This window comes from Somniosus microcephalus, chromosome 2 (genome assembly GCF_052327205.1).
Source record: "Somniosus microcephalus isolate GS21.2 chromosome 2, FLI_Smic_1.0, whole genome shotgun sequence".
Lineage (NCBI taxonomy): Eukaryota > Metazoa > Chordata > Chondrichthyes > Squaliformes > Somniosidae > Somniosus > Somniosus microcephalus.
In genome coordinates this window covers 92176937-92200377 of record NC_140988.1, presented here as the reverse complement: position 1 = coordinate 92200377, position 23441 = coordinate 92176937, and the positions used below count along the sequence as shown (strand labels likewise).

Sequence of the window (23441 nt, the reverse complement as noted above, 5' to 3'; positions counted from 1 at the left end):
TGGTAACAAAATTGGATTCTGTAAAAGGCTCTGCCAAGATTACCGCCCAGGCAGTGAAGATGAAAATCTGTCCCATGTAAATCACATTCATGACATTTCCTTTATTTTTCCTCTATTATTGCATCAAAGAATTCTATAAGGTTGTTCAAGCATGCCCTGCCTTTTAGAAACCCATGCTGACTGGCCCTGATTAGCTCATGTTACTCCAAGTGCTTCGTAATTTCATCCCATATTATGGACTCTAGCGGTTTACCAACAACTGATGTACTGTGAAACTGTTGCTCTTTTCAAGCACTTTGAGCATGTTTAAAAAAAAAAAATTCACTCTGGGGCACTAGGCCAACCAGGAACACTATGTACAGTACACCACAATGTTGGTTTGCCACAATTAGAACCACATGAGTAATTCTGCACCGAAACATTACATAAAAAGCAAAGCAGAATATTTTAAAGGTGGTGGTGCAGGCAAATTTACTGATCTTTGAGTTAAAGATGGTAATGGCAAACAAACATATGAATAAGTTTACTCACTTGCAGAGCCTCTTTCTGTTTTGACCTGCCCACACATATTAACCTTTATGCTGTGACCATCAGTCTTCCAAGTGAGGACTTCAATTGGCTGAAAAATTGGCCTTTCAGGCAATGAAACCCAGTTTTAAAAGCAGCTTTCACCTGCAAAATGACACCTGAAAGTGTCGACTTCTGCTGGGGGCAAGATTCAATGGGTGGCAGGCATCCTATATACCTTACCTAACTGGGAATTTTTCATGTGTGAACCTGAACAGTGATATTAGCAGGCTCTTTCACCATCGAGGGCATCACAGCCGATTACACCCTCATCTTACGTTTCCAAATGTGCACTTTGCAGCAGGGGTCACTGGAAAGCAACCAGCAGGAGGAACCCTGGCTGATTTCCCTTTCCCTAGCCCATGGGCATGGAGGCCAATTGTGGCTCTATCATTTACTCCTGTTGAGATCAGCGAACTTAGCACAGATCTGGAATCAAATCTTGAACCTTTCAGTCTATATGACTGAGCTACACACTGTTTTTACTAACAGTCACTGGAGGAGCTCCATTTTTTTTTAACCTAGTCAGCTAAATCTCATTAACCACTAAAACAATTTAATGCAAATTATTACTTTAAATGTTATACTGGCAGTTGAATAATACCTGCCCTTGCCACTCTTTGAATGTTCCTATCCACTTGTTCGCACTGTGGTCCAGTGTAGCTCTCCTTACACAAGCACTTATTAGGCCTCACACACACGCCACCATGCTGACATACTGGATCGCACTTTGCTGTTAAAGAAATGAGAAAACTTTAGTATACCAAACAACTTCCATTATCTGAAGGTTTCTTATTTTTAAGCACAGTATATTATGGGCAGATAAAGACAAAAATAATAGTGTGTTCTGGAAAGAAAAGATTTTTTTCTTGATGTGGAAACTTTAGCTCTCTTCCTGTATTTGTTGGAAATAGGAAATAACTTCATACATGCGTTCAAATTTGGGATGGAGGGACATAATTGCAAGGCCTGACTGCCGAACTGCTAATCCAAGCCATGTTGTGTGGGAAGTGTCAAGCACAGGCACCTTTCTATTGGGGGGAAGGGAAACTCTGAACTGCTCAGGTGCTGTCATGTGCCTCCTAGTGGTCATCAACAGCCATTGGCACAGCCTTGAAACATGCCACTTGTCCATTAGCAGTGGATGGTATGAGGCCATGAGAAGGGGATTTGTGAGGGACATAAAACAGAAACCAAAAGAGGATGTCTGTCCTTAGTGGTGTGTACATGACTTCTTAAAATTACAGTGTGAGTTTCACCATCATGCAATTAAATGTTCATTTTACTTTTAATGTTTGAATGTCAGACATACTACTAGTTCAGCAATAAATAGAAAGATTAGATCGCTTATTTATATTCCGCACTTTAAAAAAATCCTTCATATTCCATGAGTAAGACAGACAAGCTAATGGAAATTTTGCAAATGGTTCCCTGTCACTTTAACAGATATTCATTCAGCGCTATATGACTTCCTTTTCACTTTATACAGCACCACCCACATGGCTATCTTGAGAGAGGCTGATGGTCAATTAAAGAAACCAGAAGAGGGCGCTGCGCTGTATCAGATACCAGATTACAGCAAGTTTGCGCTCTAAAGCCCGTGTAAACCAGCCGTCAGTGAGGTGGTGTTCTTTCGCTGCTGACCGCAAAATTCGGGCCGATAATTACAAGATTTTTAATCTATATGGTCATGACTTCATTTCACAAGCAGCAGTTCAAATGGCAGGTGCGTTAACTTGTGAAAAGCCATATTTAGATCCCATGCTGGAGCTAGGAGATTAGGCAGGGGGTTTATGTTTCCAGGTTTCTGTCATAAAGCTGAATGTTAAGAATTTGTTCCCAACAGAATCCCTTTCTCAGAAGGAATGCAGTACAGTACTGACGTAGTATGTGATACAGGTCCTGCTACAGCACCGAGTTTAGAACTCGAATCTAACTCGCCCTGTAGATAGAACTGGAATTTTTGGATTTCACAAACAAGGAATCTTCTTTCCTATTCTCAAATTGGCAAATTTCTTCCATTTGTTCATGTTGTGCAGGAAGCTATTCTGGTAACAAAATATCAATCCTTGGGTATTCAATTAATAACAAGGCCATTAGTTAAAGGTAGGCTGGGATAGGGTGCCAAAGTGCACTTGGCAGAGCCATGTGATGAGCTTTACAGGGACAAATCTGATAATAGTTTTATATTCAAACACACACTTATACCTTCTGTGAGGCATTGGAAGAATAAGAGAGGAAGCATACAGCAACCTTTGCATGGGGAGGCTTTGTTGTGAGAAGGATCTTGCTCCTGGAGCACAAGCTTCTTATACATGTGCATTCTCTTGTGGTGAAAAATTATCTATTTCTTTGTAGCTCCATTTCTGGAGCTATTTCCTTTACCTCCTGATGGACTGTTCACTTGTAGGGCTGCATCAGGTTTGCCAAAGTATGTGTGTTTGGCTGTTTTAGTCTTGTGCATTAGTGTCCACTCCCAGATGATTATTGCAATAAGGTCAGGAAATCTTATCCTTTTCTGTTGGTTTCTGAATCTTACTTTTGTGATAAATGTATACACAAAGAACCTGAGGTAGGCAAAGCTGCATGGCTAGATAGACTACTCTCAGCTCTAATCTATGCTTTGTGATTCTTGACAGAACTATAGCCCCAGAATTGCAATGTTGGTAATTTTGGGGTTGTGACCCATCTGTGGTATGGCCTCATCTTCTCCATCAGCAAGGATTGACTTTGCTGAAAATTGCGAGCCTAACTGCTCTCACTCATTATGGTAGGCCCTCAGTGCCTGGAAAATAGGCACTGGGAGCTGAGGCCAGCATTTGACAATATTTTAGGAAAGGTTATTAAAGAAACTAAGGAAATATGGGAAAATGGTCGTCTCTACATCAAAATAACCTGATGTAGGAAGCAAAATGTAACTAGCTATCTATGCTTCCACCAAAACAAACATAACTTTTCAATGCACTTTCAGAACAGAAAAGTAAATTTAAGAATCAAATTACAGGAGGCCAGGCATTGGCTTACTAATTTCCATGGGTGCGAGAGTGCACAGTTCACCCAACCAACATGAATTTCAGCACGGCACCTCATTAATACAACTCCTTTTTTGCAAGAAGGCTGACCCGGGCTAGCAGAAAAACCTTCCTTTGTTCCATTTCTTTTATTGTTATGATGAAATGCAGCGCACAGTAACTCAGTGTATGCCCAAAATCCTAACCAACGTTCGCCCACAGTAACTCAGTGTATGCCCAAAATCCTAACCAACGTTCACCCACAGTAACTCAGTGTATGCCCAAAATCCTAACCAACGTTCACCCACAGTAACTCAGTGTATGCCCAAAATCCTAACCAACGTTCGCCCACAGTAACTCAGTGTATGCCCAAAATCCTAGCCAACGTTCACCCACAGTAACTCAGTGTATGCCCAAAATCCTAACCAACGTTCACCCACAGTGAAGTTGTTACTATAGGACATGTTTCAAAATATTATCTTTGTCCCACTACCACTTTGAAGCCATTTGCAATGCAGAAGTCATTCAACAACAACTTGCATTTTTATAGCACATTTAATGTAGAAAAATATCCCAAGGTGCTTCACAGAGATGTAATCAGTCAAAAATAAACGTCAAGCCAAAGAAGATATTGGGGGGGGGGGGGGGGGGGGGTAGAATAAAAGTTTGTCAAAGAGCTTTAAAGGGTTTTAAAGAGGGGTTTAGGCAGGGAATTCCAGTGCATGGGCCTAGACTGCTGAAGGCATGGCCACCAATAGTGGGGCGCAGGGAAGAGGGGATGCACCTGAGGCTAGAGTTGGGGGGAAACAAAGAGTTGGGGGGGGGGGGGAGGGGTTGCGAGTTGTAGGACTGAAGAGGTTAGAGACAGAGAGCGGCAAGGCCTTGAAGGGATTTAAATACAAAGATGAGAATTGGAAGTGTTGGAGGGCTGGGTGCCAACGTAGATCAGCAAGGAAGGTAATGATGGGTGAGTGGGACTTGGTATGGGATAGGATATGGGCAGCAGAGAGTTAGATGAGCTGAAGTGTACAGAGCGTTAAGGATGGGAGGCTGGCCAAGTGATCATTGGAATAGTCATGTCTGGAGGTGACAATGGCATGGATAAGTGTTTCATCAGCAGATGGGTTGAGACAGGGATGGAGAAGGATGACGTTACAGAGGTGGAAGTAGGCAGTTGTTGTGATTGAGAGGATATGGAGTTGGAAGCTCACGTCTGGGATGAATAGAACGCTGAGGTTGTGAAGAATCTGTTTCAAGCTGAGACAATGGCAGGGGAAGGGGTAGGAATCGGTGGCAAGAGTTTGTGGAAGGGGCCAAAAATTATGACCTCAGCCTTCTCAATATTTAACTGGAGGTAATTGCGGCTCATCCAAGAATGATGTTGAATAAGTAGTCTGACAGCGCAGAGGCAGTGAAGGGGTTGAGAGAAGTGTTGTAGAGATAGAGCAGGGTGTTGTCAGCATACATGTGAAAGCTAAACCCATATCATTGGATGATGTTGCCAAGGGGCAGCATGTAGATGAGGAAGAGGAGGAGGCAAAGAATAGATCTTTGGGGGGACTCCAGGTAGCAGTGTGGGGGTGGGATGAGAAGCCATTGCTGGAGATGCTGTGGCTACGATTGGAGCCAAGTGAAGGTAATCCCACTGAGCTGGACAATGGAGATGAATTGGAGGAAGATAGTGTGGTCAAACATGTCAGAGGCTGCAGAGAGGTCAAGGGGGGGATGGGGAATGCACCATGGCCACAGTCATAGAGGATGCTATTTGATTAGGGCCATTTCAATGCTGTGGCAGGGATGGAAACCTAATTAGAGAGATTCAAACATGGGAGTTGTGAAAGATGGGCATAGATTTGGGAGACGACAACACGTTCAAGGACTTAGAGAAAAGGGAGGTTGCAGGTGGGGTGCTAGTTTGCGCCGATGTGAGGGAGGGGGAGTGCAGAGGTCGAGGTGAGCTTTTTGAGGGGGGAGTGTCAGCTAGCATGAGGGCCAGGAAGGGAAGTTGGGTGGTCAGTTTAGTAGGAATGGCATTAAGGGAGCAGAAGTAGTTTTCATGGACAAGATGAGCTCAGAAAAAGCATGAGGGGAGATAGAAGAGAAACTAGAGAAAGCCCCGGATTGAGGACTCGGGCAGGGGGAAGGTTGGAAAGAGTTTTGCAGTAGAACAGATGGTCTTAATATTACTGATAAAGAAGACCATGAGCTTCTCGCAGTTGTTAGAGGGGAGGATGGAGGAGGCAGGGGAGAGGGATTTAAGGAGACAGTTAGTAGTGGAGAAAAGCTCAAGGTTATCTTTGCTCTCTTGGATGATCCTGGAGAAGTGGATGCTTTTGGAGGAGTAGAGTGAGCGCCCATAGCACTTGATGTGATCCAGCCAGATTTGGTGAATGATGGCTAAACCAGTTGTGTGCCATGTCTACACCTCTTGGACTTGAGGAGGTGAAGATGAGGGTCATACCAGAGGGAATGGGAGAGCTTAAAAAGATTTTACTGGGGACAAGGACATTAAAAGTGGAGGTAGGTAAATGGTTGAGCAGATCGACAACTGCAGAAGTATCGTGGCAAATGGAAGGCCAAAGGTTTGGCAGTTGGTAGCTTGAAAGTGCGACTGTAAGTGAATTAGAGGAGAGTATTTTCCCAAAGCGGACACAGAAGTAAGAGGAATTTGAAAGGGTAGGAGGATGTAGGTGGTGAGGAATACAAGGACGTGGTCGGAGATGTCATTGTCTGTGATCGAGACGGTGCGAGTATAGAGGCCACGTGAGATGGCAAGATTGAGGGGGAGGCGTGAATATGGGTAGGAGAGTTTAAATGGAGGGAGAGATTTAGGAAGGGCAGAGAGCAGTAAAATCAGAGGAGCGGGGGAAAGATGAGGAGAGATGGAGATTGAAATCATTGAGGATGAGGAGCCGTAGGTGCAGAGGCTGAGAGAGGAAATGAGGGAGGATATCTTAGGATGTGACTTGGGGGCGGTAGAGAACAAAATTTTAAAGGAAAGGCGAGAGGGTTGGAACAAGGCGAGGTGCTCAAAGGAGGAGAAGGTGCCATAAGAGTAGAGGGAGAGACCAGGATGTGATTTTATGATAAAGGCCACACCGCCACTGCAGGGATTTGGGCAGGGTAGGTAGTGGAAAGTACAGCCTGACGGGAAGGCTTCAGTAAGGGGCAAGATATCATCACCTGTAAGCCAAGTTTCAGTAAAAGCTATGATGTCAATTCGATCATTCACAATAAGGTTATGGATGGCAAGGGCCTTGTCCTTGAGTGATGGGCTAGGGTAGAGATTAATTAGCAGGGGAAAAGTACCAGAGATGGGAGAAGTGAAGGTGCCATGACCGTGCAACAGGAAAGGAAGGAGAAAGGTACCAGAAAGTGGTCAGAGAAAAAAAAGAGATAGAAATAATGGGCTTGGGTTTGAAGTGGCAACAAATGCACACGTGAATGGACACAGAAGGAATTCAAGTTCCTTTGGCGTGGCGAGGGACATGTCCTGGTCATAAACAGAGGGCAGTGAGGAGACAATATAAGAGAGTCCAAAGTTAAATTCTGAGCTCCAGTGGTGGAGTGAAGTTGATTTGTAGACAGGGTGGAGTCAGCTTGGAGTATCAATGAACCAATGTCCAGGCTCGGAGATAGTTCTGGAGAGGGAGAGGATCGAGGAGCCGTTCGAGGGGCAAAGTGTCAGTGGGTGTATTACTGGAGGTTGTCCAGTGGAAACAGAGAGCCACGGAGGAGTGGAGAGTCAATCGTGAGCTAGAAGAGGTTAATCCAGGAGTTCAAGAGAGGTTCAAAATGCCATCAGAGGTTAGAAATATGCACCAGCAGATCTGGCACAGCAGTAGAGGAGCGAGGAGCAGTTGGAATGAAACCCAACAACCAAGAGCAGTGAAGTTCAGGGAGCCAGGTAGGGTGAAAAGTTTTTCCATGGGATCAGTGCAGGTGAGTGAACTGGTCCAAGGAATAGCTGTTAGGGAGCCGCAGTAGGAGCTGGTCCAGCCCAGTCTAGTGAAGGGTGATGGAGAAGCTTTAAAGGAGGAGTGGAGTCATCAGCTGTGGAAAGGAGCAAAGCCGAGATCATTCAGCATCAAGGGATCAGAATGATAACCTGCAGAATCAGATCAAACCTAGCTCAGCATAGAGTGAAAAAATCCCAGCAGAGGAGCAGAGAACTGATCCTCTAGAAGCAAACTAAGAACTGGAATAGAGGCAGTCCAGCAGAGAATACAGTTTCAGTAGAAAGTGGTGGCAAAGTGGAGGTCACTGTAAAGCCCAGAAGCCAGCGGAGAAATAGACTTCAGCTCAGGAGAAGGCGGATTTCTGTTCAGGACCCAACACAGCAGCAGAGTAAAACTAAGAAGACAGTAGTACAGTTCTGAAGCTCAGCAGGTAACAGCAGTATGCAGGGAGATGGACACTGTAGGCTGGAACAAAGTACCTTAAACTTGAAGCGAAGCGATTGAGTGGCAGATTCACGGCAGCCAAGGCATAATGTATTATTTTTATTTCATTTTCGGATATGGGCGTTGCTGGCAAGGCTGGCAGTTATTGCCCATCCCTAGTTGTTCTCGAGTAGGTGAATGTGGACCTTCTTCTTGAACCGCTGCAGTCTGGGTGGTGAAGGTACTCCCACAGTGCTGTTAGGTAGGGAGTTCCACGATTTTGACCCAATGACAATGAAGGAATGGTGATATATGTTCAAGTCAGGATGGTGTGAGACTTGGAAGAGAACTCGGAGGTGATGGTGGTTCCATGTGCCTGCTGCCCTTGTCCTTCTAGGTGGTAGAGCTCGCGGGTTTGGGAGGTGTTGCCGAAGAAGCCTTGGCGAGTTGCTGCAGTGCATCTTGTAGATGGCACACATTGCAACCATGGTACGCCGGTGGTGGAGGGACTGAATGTTTAAGGTGGTGGATAGGCGGTCAATTAAGTGGACTGCTTTGTCCTGGATGGTGTTGAGCTTCTTGAGTGTTATTGCAGCTCCACCCATCCAGGCAAGTGGAGAATATTCCGTCACACTTCTGACTTGTGCCTTATAGTTGGTAGAGGCGCTTTGGGGAGTCAGGAGGTGAGCCAGTCGCCTCAGAATACCCAGCCTCTGACTTGCTCTAGTAGCTACTGCATTGATGTGGCTGGTCTAATTCAGTTTCTGGTAAATGGTGACCCCCAGGATGTTGATGGTGGGAGACTCAGTAATGCCATTGAATGTCAAGGGGAGATGGTTATGTTCTCTCTTGTTTGAGATAGTCATTGCGTGGCACTTGTGTGGCATGAATGTTACTTGCCACTTATCAGTCCAAGCCTGGATGTTGTCCAGGTCTTCCTGCATGTGGGAATGGACTGCTTTATTATCTGAGGAATTGCGAATGGAACTGGACACTGTGCAATCATCAGCAAACAGCCCCACTTCTGACCTTATGATGGAGAGAAGGTCATTAATGAAGCAGCTGAAGATAGCTGGGCCGATGATGCTGCCCTGAGAAATTCTTGCAGCAAGGTCCTGGGGCTGTGATCATTGGGCTCCAATGACCACAACCATCTTCCTTTGTGCCAGGTATGACTCCAGCCACTGGAGAGTTTTCCCCCTGATCCCCATTGACTTTAGTTTTACTAGGGCACCTTGGCATAGCATAATCCAGGAGAGCAACACAGTCCTGATGGCAGAGGAGTCAAGGAAATCAAATGTGAGCAGAATAGCAGCCATTGAGAGCGGCACGGTAAAAACACAGAACAAGCTGGGTCGGAGGATGGGCAATGTGCTCTGTATAGATAGCGTTAAATTTGTAGCTTAAACTTACCGATTGAGCTAAAATGAAACCAACTATTAGAGGCAGGAAATCTTAAGCGGTGGAGGAGAGGAGACTGGGGGGAAATTGGCAAAGGATGGCCTGGGATAGAGTTGTAAAAGAGAGGAGATCATCCATTGCCTGAAAGGGTGGTGGTTGCAGATTCAATAGTAACTTTCAATAGGGAACTTGAAAAGGAAAAATTTGGAGGGCTATGAGGAAAGAGCAGTGGAGTGGGACTAATTGGACAGCTCTTTCAAAGAGCAGGCACAGATCCTTCTTTGCTGTATGATTCTATGGCCTTGAAATCTGGGCGCACAGGGGACACAGGTTAAGATCCCTGTGTCTGAATGGTGATGCCCGAAGCACCATTGATATTGGTGCCTTGGAGGGAGTGGGGGGCAATGTTCCATCCAAGGTGCGCGCATGCGTGGCCGTGCAGCATTCTTGAATGTACCGTGCACTGAAATACACAGGTCGCACACAACGGCGAGCTCGAGCGGGGGGGCGGGGGGGCTGAGCATCAAAACCCAACAGCAAAAGCGCGAGTGGCTGGAGAGAGTGGGAAAAAGTGCAGCTGTGATTGGAGGAGCAGCGAGCTCGAGTGGGGGTAGGGGGGAAGGTGTGTCCAGAAGAAAACAGTGCACGAGGAGAAGGACGGGAGGCGAGGAGCTGGATAAGACCTCAGAGCTCCGGGAGAGACTGAGCTTCAGAAGGCGAGAGTGCTCCAGGTTCATCAATCAAGGTTTGTGGGAGAAGGCTTGGGAAAATTTCCCGGTAGCCGGTCAGCCTGTGAGGGGAGGGGCTGAGCTGAATGAAAGTGATCGGGCCGGCGAAGCGTCTGGTTGACAGCCCTGGATTAGAGCGTGACTCGGGTACATCTTCATTCAGCAGCTCTCAATGCCCCATGACTCAACCTGGAGCCGAATGGCCCAGAAAAGCCCACAGCAACTAAAGTTCACAAAACCAGTGGGCACGGCCCATCGTGGCCAGATAAACACACCCAGTCTGGGGTGAAGTTGATCAATGGATTTAGTCTCAATGAGCACCTAATGCTTTCTGACAGGCAGGTTTATGATGCAGATTGGGTTATTGATCATATATATGGAGCATGGCCAATGAACACCTGCCTTTAGCATTGACTGAGCCATATATACCAGCCTGGAAACCACAGGTTAATTGAAGCTTTCTAGGTTAATGGATGAGAGACCAGATTATGTGAGTTTCATTTCACTGTTTGAAGAGATTAATGGATTTTTAAGGTTGTTTATGATCTAACCCCACAACCTGTGTGCATCCGCCCCACTCCTTTCGCATTTCATCTACTCTCCTAAAAGTGCGAGCTCGTGTGTCGGGAAAGGGGAGCTAACAGTCCAGGTGTGCGATGTGTGAGGAGAGGTAGAATGGGACGGATGTGAGGAGGGGTAGAACAAGACGTATGAGGAGAGGGAGAATGCAACCAGTGAGCGAAGAGGTAGAATGGAACATGAGAGTGCAGAGGGCCTACTGCCTGTTTCAGGTGTGGGCACTGCACAATTATATTTTTTCCTTTCCCAATATGGCGGGTGGTGCACTTCCAGCTGGAAATGTGCACAGCTTCCTGTCCGCCATATTGGGGGCTTAGTAGGCCTGTTAGTGTCCAAAGAATGGACGCTGCATGGCCAAATTTCTTGGCATATATATCTATGATGATCAGGGATTTTCCAGCCCAGGAGCCATCTTTTCACCTACGACATTTCAGATGAATTATACTGTTTAGGTAACCATGATGCTAACCCATTCAATTACTGAAAATCCTAGTATTTGATATGATGAAGATGGCTGCTGGCATCAGTTACAAAACTTTCAGGTGAACTCTGATTTAGAGGACCAACCACAAAAATGCTTCTACTTGCTTAGGGCAAATTATTATGGCACATACCAGCCTTGAGGCAATTTTAAAGGGAAGTCCTGGAAAAGTTCCAGATTTTTCCAGCATCACTACCAGGCATTGGTGAATATATGTAAGAAGCACGGTGGCATAGTGGTTAGCACTGTAGCCTCACAGCGCCAGGGACCCGGGTTCGAATCCGGCCTCGGGTGACTGTGTGGAGTTTGCACATTCTCCCCGTGTTTGCGTGGGTTTCCTCCGGGTGCTCCGGTTTCCTCCCACAGTCCAAAAGATGTGCAGGTTAGGTTGATTGGCTATGATAAATTGACCCTTAGTGTTAGGGGGATTAAATACGTGGGGATAGGGTGGGATATGTGTTGGTGTAGGGGTTAAGGGGATCGGGTGGGATATGTGTTGGTGCAGGCTCGATGGGCCGAAATGGCCTCTATCTGCATTGTGGGGTTTCTGTGAATTCTGTCTGTGAAAAAGTCACACAACACCAGGTTATAGTCCAACAGTTTTATTTGAAATCACAAGCTTTCGGAGCGCTGCTCCTTCGTCAGGTGAAGTGGAGAGATGCATATAGACACAGATTATATAGTCAGAGAATATAGCCGGTCTACACAGATGCGGCCGGACCTGCTGTGATTTCCAGCAAAGAAAATGTTTTTTGTCTGTTTTTTGTTTTTCATACAGACCCCAGCATCTGCAACATTTTACCCCTTGTGATCCCACCTCATTGTTCTTTGATGTAATGTTTTCCTGACTGACCTGTTTGGACACCATTCACACCTTTGATTGCTGTGATTATCTCTCTGCCAAGGTGTGATAAATGGCAGTTAGAAAGATTACCTGTAATCATCTGGCATTATTCTCTGACTATATAATCTGTGTCTATAGGCATCTCTCCACTTCACCTGATGAAGGAGTAGCGCTCCAAAAGCTTGTGATTTCAAATAAAACTGTTGGACTATAACCTGGTGTTGTGTGACTTCTTACATTTGTCCACCCCAGTCCAACACCGGCATCTCCACACCTTGGTGAATATAGGTTGAGACACTTTACAGAATATCTCTTGGCTTTTTCCTGAGCTATTCAGAAATTTGGTTTAAATGGTTCCCATAACTTCATGAATACTTTGCACTATGTGTTTGTGGTGAGGGAGAGGGGTATCAGCAGCAGCTGTCTTCACCAGAGATCATCTCACTGCCCTGAGGAATCATCCTGACTGATGAGCTGCTTTGTGTGTTCTGATACCCCAGTAACATGATAAAACTGGCTGCCTTGATCCTCATGCCCTTCAACAATAGAAGATTGTTGATTTATTATCCTAGTGCACTCATTGGGAAACCTTAACCCAACAGATTGAACTTGACTCAAATTGTTGTCACTGCTGCACCATAGGTGTGAGATTCACCTGCACTGATGTCCAGGCAGAATAAGTGTCTGTTATAGAACAGACTCCTTTTGACTATCCCTCACTACTTACCCAATCATCTAGTTTGGATTGTGACCATACTGATTCTTCACATTTGGATTTTTACACCCAATGCTATCTTCATTGTTGAACTACAATGCCAATGAAAACCTCAAGAAGAAAATTTTGCCTGAATGCCCCTTCTTTCAATACCTTTAGACTACTTTTTTCTTGAAGGAGCGGACATAGAAAGAGAAAATGGAACAGTAATTTGGCATGTTCCTTTAGCTGTGCCATGAAGGGATTTGCTGCCTCCATTTCCCATGAAATCACACCCTTCTTTTTCTGGACCTTCCTTGGAAATTCCGAGAATTCGATATCTGAAGGTAGGCCTCAGTTGCAACCGTTGATTGGAGAGACCGTCATGTAATAGACACAGATTTTTGCTAAATAAAATGATTTAGATTTTTATGTTAAACAGAGGTGGACTATAAAACTTTCTCCTATAAAATAAAATTGATGCCCACTGACTAAAATCAGACATAGAGGTAATTCTTTGCTGCTTTATGGGAGGAGCATGATGCTAAGACCTGAGATGGTCACTACAGAAACTATATGGAAGTGTCAAGTAGTGCTGGATGAAAATCTCAAAGGACAGGTGTCACTCATGTTTTCTTCCATTACATATGGTATGTGACAAAGAAAGCCAAGTGTGCAATTCAGTTCTGTTTTGTCACTCTTTTGTTCTGTCACTGGCTAGCAAATTTAGAAGAATATAAATGACTGGAGTTGAATGAATGATGCAGTAATATTGTAGAATAGGAATAATACAGCCAATTTAATTCTTACTTACAAATTGAGATAGAATAAATATTGCTTTAAAGCATTGTGCTATATACCACTTTTAGTACTTGATCTATGATCTTTTCTGATTTCCTTAAAAATACAAGAAAAACCACTTACCCACTCTGCAGAACTCTCCCTCCCAGCCTGGACTACAGCAGCATTTTCCTGTTGGAGTGCAATGTCCATTCCTACACTGACTTGAGCACTCTGATGCTACTGGCTGTGGAGGCTGCACTGATCTCTTACATTCTTCTGGAACCAAAGCTCTATTTTAAAATAAAGAAATGCCAAACGTTTATGTTATCTAGCTGAGAAGTGTGTTACAGCAACCCTCCATTGGTTCATCAGGTTTTATCAACAGAGCCGATCAATCAATAGTTTTGCTCACTATCTTCTAAATGTAAAATTTTATTTTAATGATAAAAACTGTTAATTAAAATAGAAACATCTGAGCCTAGAAATGACGTTGTTCAACATTCACAAATGGACACACTGTGTTTGTATGACATTATTTTGTTTGCTATTTCAGAGGGTTTAATCAGATTATTTCAAATGCATTAATGGCTTCTTTGGTGCAATTTCATACAGCATAAATTTCTAGATGCTACACTTTTATCTATTACTACATACATTTAATTAGACAGGACACAGAACTAACTCTGGTGCTTATACTTCAGGAACCGAAAAAAGTAATTGAATTATATAACTAATATAACAGACTGATGATGAAAAAAGGTGGCATTAAACCACAAAAAAAGAACAAATCATTGTCATCAATGGCCCGGACTTCCTCAGAGCTGTGCAACTTCGCCGAAAGTGCAGCAGAAACCCAGTTTACTTGTGCAAATGAGGTTTCCATGGTACTTCTAGTAAAGGTATTGCGGCAGAGTGGGAACATCTCTGAGGAAATTCTGGGCCAATATCTCATTTAGTCAATTAGCCTGTGGAAGACATATGCTGGAAATTTCCTTGGGGCTTCTCCCGCTCTGTTGGCAGAAGTTTGGCGGAATCCCTTTTTACGCATATAAACGTGTTTCTGCTGGACTTAGAAGGGGAAATTCAACCCTGGCTCCCTCAGAATTTTAAAAGATTTTTTGTTGATCCTCAGTACAGGAATCGCATGCAACTGAGCATTTCTGTCCACACCAAACCAGAGAATATGGTTGAACCTCAGTTTTCAAAATGTGAATAGTTCACAAGGAAGATATGGCTACAGGACATTCTAAACAACTGGGTATATACAAAAACTCGCTGGCCTAGAAATTCAGTTGCGTTCGCCAGCCGTTAGCGTCATAAGAGGAGTAGATCTCGAGCGCTAGGTACTTAGCGGCCGGGCGCAGAACGATCTGCGCCTACGCCCAACTTCAGTAGACATTTAGCGCCGGCGCAAAGTGTTTGCGCGCGCTCAGCTGCGCGCGCAACTTATGACGTCATTTCGTCGTGCAACGCCGTTTGTGCGCCCCAAACCGGAACTTCAGTGGCGCCCGCCCAATGTGGGCGTGGCGCTGTTAAGAACTGTGAAGTGGAACGCAGCAGAGGCCCTGCGGGCCTCGGGGAGCGCTAATTAAAGGGCACTTAGACTGAACTATAAAGGCCAGCCATTTTGCTGCAATGACTTTAGTGCAACGGATTTCTGGACAGGGACCAAGGAAGAGACCTTACTGATTTGGGCCAACATAGGAGAGGTATTTTTGGCTTCTGACCAGAGCTTGGAAATTTGACTCATTGAGATTTCACTGTTTGCAAGTATATTATGGGGGCTGCATGGGGTTCCAACCCTCAGTTCCAGCATTATGTGCGAAGGGCTCGCAGACGCTGTGTGAGAGGGGCAGCCATGCCTAGACGCAGAGGGGCCATCAGGCGTCGGCAACGTAGGCCTTACCCACTCAGGGAATACCGCCAGCAGGTGTCCTATCTCACCATGACTGCCGCGCAGTGTGTTAAGAGGCTGCGCTTCAGAAGGGAGGTGGTTGCAGAGATCTGCCAGCTGCTTCACAGAGATCTGCGTCCACAGCTGATGTCCAGGACGTCTCTGTCGGTGGAAGTGAAGGTCACGGTGGCTCTGAACTTTTATGCAAGCGGCTCCTTCCAAGCCGCTGCTGGGGACATAGCGAACATCTCCCAGTTCGCCGTGCATCGCTGCATCCGGCAGGTCACCGATGCCCTTTTCACAAGGAGACACCAATTCATCTCCTTCCCCATGACCCTAGAGAGGCAGGAGCAGCGTGCAGTCGGATTTGCGAGGATCGCCGACTTCCCCATGGTGCAGGGCGCCATTGACTGCACGCATATGGCTTTGTGGGCACCTATCGACAATGCCGAGGATTACCACAACCGGAAGGGCTACCATTCCCTCAATGTACAGCTGGTGTATGACCACAGGCAGCGCATCCTAGCTGTCAATGCCCGCTTTCCAGGGAGCAGCCACGATGCATTTATCCTGCGCCAGACTACTGTGGCTGACATGTTCCAGGCACAGCCTCCCCCAAGAGGATGGCTTATCGGGGACAAAGGCTATCCTTTGTGTACATGGCTCATGACCCCGCTCTGCGCGCCCAGGACCCCTGCTGAGGAGGCATACAACGAAAGCCATCAAGCCACAAGGAACATCATAGAGCAAACGATTGGCGTCCTCAAGCAACGGTTCCGCTGCCTGGATCGCTCCGGCGGATCTCTGCAGTATTCGCCGGATAGAGTCTCCCAGTTCGTCGTCGTTTGCTGCATGCTGCAAAACCTGGCTATCCGCAGGACTCAGGCACTGCCACCTCACGTTGGACCACCACCTCAGGAGGACGAGCAGGAGGACCATGAGGAGGAGGAGGAGGAGGAGGAGTACCAGCCCAGGAGGGAGCCACAAGGTCCAAGGGCCGTCCGTCGGCAGCTTATTGAACGACACTTCTAGGCCCCGTCAGGGAATGGCTTGTGGCAATGAAGGCACATGAATGCAGCCGCTCCGCAAGCCCTCAGCCGGTTAACGCAACAACCACTTGAAACATCACACATGGACAAGCTGAATAAAGAAAAAGCTTTATTGAACAAACTCAGGGCCCTTCCCACATGAAACCCAAAAACACACAACACCCCCAAAAAAGTCAAAAACATATCTCACTCCCACAACCTGGGGAGGAATAACAAAACTTGTCCATCCAAATGGCCTTCATCCTCGGCCTTACCAAAAGAACCCCCCCCATAGACAGCACAAGTACCCCCATATAAAAAAACATTTGCCAACACACTCTACTTTGTGTGCCGAGAGGGCGAGTCCATGTCCAGCCTTTTCCGTCCCCTGGCCGACCTGCTGCTCCGCCTCAACCTGGGCCCTGTGGGTGTTGCAAGGCTGGGGGAAGGCTCCTGAGGGGCACATTGCGTGACGGCAGATGCCCTTGGGGGTCGGCCTAGACGAGCTCTGGCCCTCGAGGGGCCAGCTGCTGACTGCTGCAGCTGTGGCTGGGCAGCATCAGTCTCTCCAGCAGCTCGTCGCAGCTTTGCTGGGGGAGTGGCAGTGGCGGCTGCAGCAATGGGGGCAAGCTGGCTGATGCCAGGCGCTCGCTGGTCGCCAGAGACACTGGCACTCGGCCGGGCTGGCACTGCAGCAAGCGCAGCAATCTGGTGAAGGCCAGACCGCTGTGCTGCAGCAGCGCGGCGGGTGCCCTGGCGATGCATGCGTGACACAGCGAGTGTGGCAGCAGTGAGTGCCCGTACTGCCCTGGTCTGTGCCCGCATCAGACCAGCCAGTGACTGCACGGCACCACTGATCAACTGTCCACTCGCTGCCTGTGCTGCCCTGAAGTCGTCCCAACTCGCGTCCTGTGCTGCCCTGAATTCGGCCCGACTCGCGTCCTGTGATGCCCCGAATTCGCCCGACTCGCGTCCTGTGATGCCCCGAATTGTGCCCGACTCGCGTCCTGTGATGCCCCGAATTGTTCGAGACCCCTGGCCTGTGCTGCCGCGAGTTGTTCGAAACCCCTGGCCTGTGAGGCCCCGAAATCGGACACACTATGAGCCAGGGACTCAATGGCCTCAGGCAACCGTGCCACAACCCCCATGAACTCGGTGTGCCGACGATCCGAGTCCGCGGACATTTGATCAAGGAGGCGCACCTCCTGGGCGAGGACCGTCTCCGGACTGGAGGCCGGACTCTCCCTCTGGGGAGAAGGCCGCCGAGCTGGCCGACCCTTCCCGCGTGGCTGCACGCCACTGGGCCCAGCAACTACATTCCCCTGCAACACTTCCCCCCTCTGGGGAGAAGGCCGCCGAGCTGCCCGACCCTTCCCGCGTGGCTGGACGCCACTGGGCCCAGCAACTACACTCCCCTGCAACACTTCCCCCCTCTGGGGAGAAGGCCGCCGAGCTGCCCGACCCTTCCCGCGTGGCTGGACGCCACTGGGCACAGGAGCTACACTCCCCTGCAACACTTCCCCCTGGCTCTCCTCCAGGGAACACGTGTCCCCTCCATTGCCATCCCCTGGCGCGGATGAGGGTTCCCCCGATGTGCCGCCTTCCGCTTGCTCCTCCTCGTCCTCCTCTTCCGAGGGACTGACACTCGCAGCTTCAGGGACCTCCTCCTCACCAGCTGAAAGCAGGAAGGCACAAGAGTAGCTTTAGAGTGAGGACAGGGCGTCAGCGAGGGAGGCATGAGTGGTGGCATTCTGCGCATTGGTCGGACAGTGGCAAAGGATGTAGATCTGAAGCGCAAGGGGAACGAGAGAGCTCCGAACGGTCATGTCCTTACCATTGGGGCCCAGCACAGGGTCGGCATCTCCAATTGCAACGGGGCCAATCACCCGGGCACCCATGACTCGACCCACGCGCTCCTCCAGGTCACCGAGCTGCTGGAACTGGGCACGGCCTCCCCCGGTGACAGTCCGGCTCTTCAGATTCTGGGCCAGCTTGGCCTGCAAGAGAAAGGACGGCCTCTAAGTACAGTGTGGTGCCCTGTTGTTGTGTGCACTGCCTCCCATGGTCGAATAGCTTGGCCAGTGTGTAAAGTGCAGGAAGTGCAATTGATGTTCATGCCAGTGCCATAGCTGCTGGATGAGGGCTGGCCATTAGGCCTTTGAGGTCCCTTTGCTCATAATGTGAGGTCCACATGCAAGGATGAGAAGGACACTGGAAAGGGTACTCACCCTGACAATCCGAGTGAGGTCGTTAAACTTTTTCCGGCATTGGACACCAGTCCTGGGGACATCGCTGTTGGCTGTGACCCTCTGGGCGATTTCCCTCCAGGCTCTCCTGTACACCCTCTTGGGAGGCTTCTTGCCACTGTCCGGGAACAAGATATGGCTTCTCTTCTCCAAAGCCCTAACCAGCACCTTTAAATCATGGGCAGAGAAGCGCTGCGCTCGCTCACGGGCCCTCTGCATCCTTCCTGGCGCTATTTCTCTCCAGCAGCAGTGTTTAGGCCTAGCTGGAGGGCTGCAGTATCCAGGGCGTGGCAGCAGACCAAGTCGACCCTTCCCCCTTTAAGAGCTGGCCGGCGCCAGGGTGTCTGCTGTCAATCAAAACATGACCGCACCTGTGCTGCGCCCGGCCTCGGCAGTATCAGTCTGCACCGCCGGCTTAGCGCCTAAAGATAGCCGTGCAACGCCAGTTTTAGCGCTCGAGCAAACTCCTTGGCCAAAGCTACTGAATATCGGCGAAGTGGCCTCCACTTTCCGGCGGGCGCAAACTTTAGCGGCCGCCCGACTTTACCGCCCCAAAAGTGGCTATACTGAATTTCTAGGCCTCTAACTGTAACTGGCCTTTTATTATGCATTCGGGCTGCTTTCCCTTTCAATTATCATTACAATTAAATGGTGTTTTAACACATTACATTACATACAGACGAGGCAGCAGTTAGTTGGTACTCTCAAAAATTAATCATAGGTATTTAGGTTTATCCTTTATACCAGTACTTTCGGAATTAATACTACTTCCAATTGGTGGATCAAACAGTAGATGGAGAAGGAACATTTAAACAAGGAAAGTTTAAACAAATATGTAAAGATTATAATCAAAAACTGGTAAATAAGCTATCAAATCTTTTAAAGTTTCATTTCTGAGTCTTAAAAATTGTAAACAATTGATAAGAATGTACTTTAAAGGGCACCATCTTTCTGGAAAAGTGTCTGGCAAATCATACTTTTTTTCACATGTACAATGATATAAATTGCATTAGAATGTACCAGCTGTGCAGGAGATCGTTACCATGATGACAACATACAAGTCTTCTTCCTTGTCTCCGTGCCCAAGCAAAAATATTTGCCAAAGATCTTTTCTCATGAAGTTTCATCCCTTTAAACATAGTTATCATGAAAAATATGTTTAATAAAGTATGGGTGAGGGTGATCTGTACAGAGTGGTCTTAAACAGAGTTAAAGTTGGGAATTTAGAGAGAGTGGAAGTCTCTGGTAAGTATTGGCTAAGTACTAGCTGTAAAAAGTGAAATTTAGTTTAACATTTTTAATTTAACTTGGAACTTTAAAAACTGTAGTTAACAGAAACTGCCTGTCAGTGGCAGTTAACTGTCAATCAGCTGGAATGTTTGTCTTGAATAGGTGCTAAAAAATACTGTGAGCAGGCACCTGGGGTGGGGGGGGCGGAGAGAAAGAGTGAAAAGGAATGTTGCAGTGGTGGGGGACAGTATAGTCAGGAGGGTAGATATGTTTATCTGCATCCACGAGCGGGAGTCCTGAAAGCTGTGTCGCCTGTCAGGGTTAAGGTTATCTCCTCACGGCTGGAGAAAGACTTGGAGTGGCAGGAGGAGAATCCAGTTGTCGTGGTCTATAAGAACATAAGAAATAGAAGCAGGAGTAGGCCAATCGGCCCCTCGAGCCTGCTCCACCATTCAATAAGATCATGGCTGATCTGATCCTAACTGCCAATCCACTATCACAGAACCATCTCCTGAATCTAACAGAATTAGACAGACGAAATAGGAGCAGGATCAGGCTACACGGCCCCTGGGCCCGCTCCGCTACCCACAGGGCCATGACCGATCCGAACCTAGACTCATATCCAAATTCCTGCCCGCTCCCCGTAACCCTTAATTCCCTTTACTTCTAGGAAACTGTCTATTTCTGTTTTAAATTTATGTAATGATGTAGCTTCTACAGCTTTTTGGGGCAGCATATTCCATGGACCTACCACCCTCTGAGTGAAGTAGTTCCTCCTCATCTCAGTTTTGAAAGAGCAGCCCCTTATTCTAAGACTATGCCCCCTAGTTCTAGTCTCACCCATCATCGGGAACATCCTCCCCTCATCCATCCGATCCAACCCCTTCACAATCTTATATGTTTCAATAAGATCGCCTCTCATTCTTCTGAACTCCAATGAGTAGAGTCCCAATCTACTCAGCCTCTCCTCATATGTCCATCCCCTCATCCCCGGGATTAACCGAGTGAACCTTCTTTGTACTGACTCGAGAGCAAGTATGTCCTTTCTTAAGTATGGACACCAAAGCTCTACGCAGTATTCCAGGTGCGGTCTCACCAATACCTTGTACAACTGAAGCAATACCTCCCTATTTTTATATTCTATCCCCCTAGCAATGAAAGCCAACATTCCATTGGCCTTCTTAATCACTTGCTGCACCTGCATACTAACCTTTTGAGTTTCGTGCACCAGGACCCCCAGATCCCTTTGTACTTCAGTACTTTCCAGTTTCTTGCCATTAAGATAATAACTTGCTCTACGATTTTTCCTGCCAAAGTGCATAACCTCACACTTTCCAGTATTGTATTCCATCTGCCAAATCTCTGCCCACTTACTTAGCCTGTCTATGTCCCCTTGCAGGTTTTTTATGTCCTCCTCACTCACTACTTTCCCTCCCATCTTAGTATCATCTGCAAACTTTGATATGTTACACTCGGTCCCCTCCTCCAAATCGTTAATATAGATTGTAAAGAGTTGGGGACCCAGCACTGACCCCTGCGGAACACCACTAGTTACTGATTGCCAGTCTGAGAATGAACCATTTATCCCAACTCTCTGCCTTCTGTTAGATAGCCAATCCTCTATCCATGCCAGAATATTACCCGCAATCCCGTGATTTTTTATCTTAAGCAATAATCTTTTGTGTGGCACCTTGTCAAATGCCTTTTGGAAGTCTAAATACACTACGTCCACTGGTTCCCCTTTATCCACCCTATATGTTGCTTCCTCAAAGAACTCCAGCAAATTTGTCAAACATGACTTCCCCTTCATAAAACCATGCTGAATTTGTCCTATTAAATTATGATTATCCAAATGTCCTGTTACTGTCTCCTTAATAATGGACTCCAAAATTTTACCTACCACAGATGTTAGGCTAACCGGTCTATAGTTTCCAGCCTTCTGTCTACTACCCTTTTTAAATAAGGGTGTTACATTAGCAGTTTTCCAGTCTGCCGGGACCTTTGCCGAGTCCAGGGAGTTTTGGAAAATTATTACCAATGCATCCACAATCCCTACCGCCACTTCCCTCAAGACCCTAGGATGTAAGCCATCAGGTCCAGGTGATTTATCCACCTCGAGTCCCATTATTTTACCGAGTACCACTTCCTTAGTGATTTTGATCGTGTTTAGCTCCTCCCCCCCTTTAGCCTCCTGTTTGTCCAGTGTTGGGATATTCTTAGTGTCTTCTACTGTAAAGACTGATATAAAATATTCATTCAGTGTTTTTGCCATCTCCATATTTCCCACCATTAATTTCCCGGTCTCATCCTCTAAGGGACCAACATTTACTTTAGCCACCCTTTTTCTTTTTATATAACTATAAAAACTCTTACTATCTGTTTTTATATTTTTTGCTAATTTGCTATGTTGGAACCAACGACATAGGTAGAGCTAGGAATGAGGTTCTGCTGAGAGAGTTTGAGGAGCTAGAGTCCAAATTAAAACGTAGAACCTCAAAGGTAATAATTTGGATTACTAACTGAGCCATGTGCAAAATGACAGAGACAAGCAGATCAGAGAGTTAAATGTGTGGCTCAAAGAGTGGTGTGGGAGGAAGGGGCTTCGCTTCATGGGGCACTGGCAGCAGTACTGGGGAAAGAGGGAGCTGTTCCGTCGGGATCGGCTCCACTTAAGCTGGGCTGGGACCGGTGTCCTGGCCAATTGAATAACTAGGGCTTTAAACTAAAAAGGAGGGGGGCCAAAGTGGTCAGGTGAGGGAAAATTTAGAAATCTAAAGGGAAATGTCAAGGCAATGGAACAGTGTAGCGGTTTGGATAAAGATAAGCGGAGTGTGACAAGAAGAAAGAGAGGTTAATGGTAATCGTGCGTCCGTGAATAAGGTGAAAGCAGGGAATAATGGTAAAAAGCTAAAAGGAAAGACTCTTTATCTGAATGCATGAAGCATTTGTAACAAGATAGAAAAATTAGTGGCACAAATAGAGATAAATAGCCATTGCAGAGACATGGTTACAAGGTGACCAAGGTTGGGAACTAAACATTCCAGGGTACTTGACATTTTGAAAAGACAGGCAGAATGGAAAAGGAGCAGGGGGGGGGGGTAGCCCTGATAATAAAGGATGACATAAGGACAGTAGTGAGAAAGGATCTTGGCTTGGAAGATCAGCAAGTAAAATCATAAAATCAGTATGGGTGGAAATAAGAAATAACAAGGGGCAGAAAACACTGGTGGGAGTAGTTTATAGGCCCCCTAATAGTAGCTACACCGTTGTACAGAGTATTAATCAACCAATAACAGGGGTTTGTGACAAAGTTAATGCAATAATTGTGGGGGGCTTTAAACTTCATATAGACTGGGCAAATCAAATTGGCAAAGGTAGTCTGGAGGACGAGTTCATGGAATGACTTAGAGACAGTTTTCTACAACAATATTTCGTGGAACCAACAAGGGAACAGGCTATTTTAGATCCTGTATTGTGTAATGAGACCGGGCTAATTAGTAATCTCATAGTAAAGGATCCTCTGGGAAGAGTGATAATATGATAAGTATTGCACGCTCAAACCCAATGTGAAAT

General features: G+C 46.8%; 1 protein-coding gene across 3 annotated transcripts in view; it reads right to left on the bottom strand.

Moving 5' to 3' along the window:
- hhip (hedgehog interacting protein) overlaps window positions 1–23441 on the bottom strand; it is a 162114-nt gene that overhangs the window by 6026 nt on the left and 132647 nt on the right. For all 3 annotated transcript variants that reach the window (XM_086011080.1, XM_086011072.1, XM_086011062.1), the window contains 2 exons: window positions 13612–13760; window positions 1172–1300 (listed from right to left, as the gene is read on the bottom strand). In XM_086011080.1, the coding sequence (XP_085867206.1) occupies window positions 1172–1300; window positions 13612–13760 (278 nt within the window). The remainder of the gene's footprint in view (window positions 1–1171; window positions 1301–13611; window positions 13761–23441) is intronic.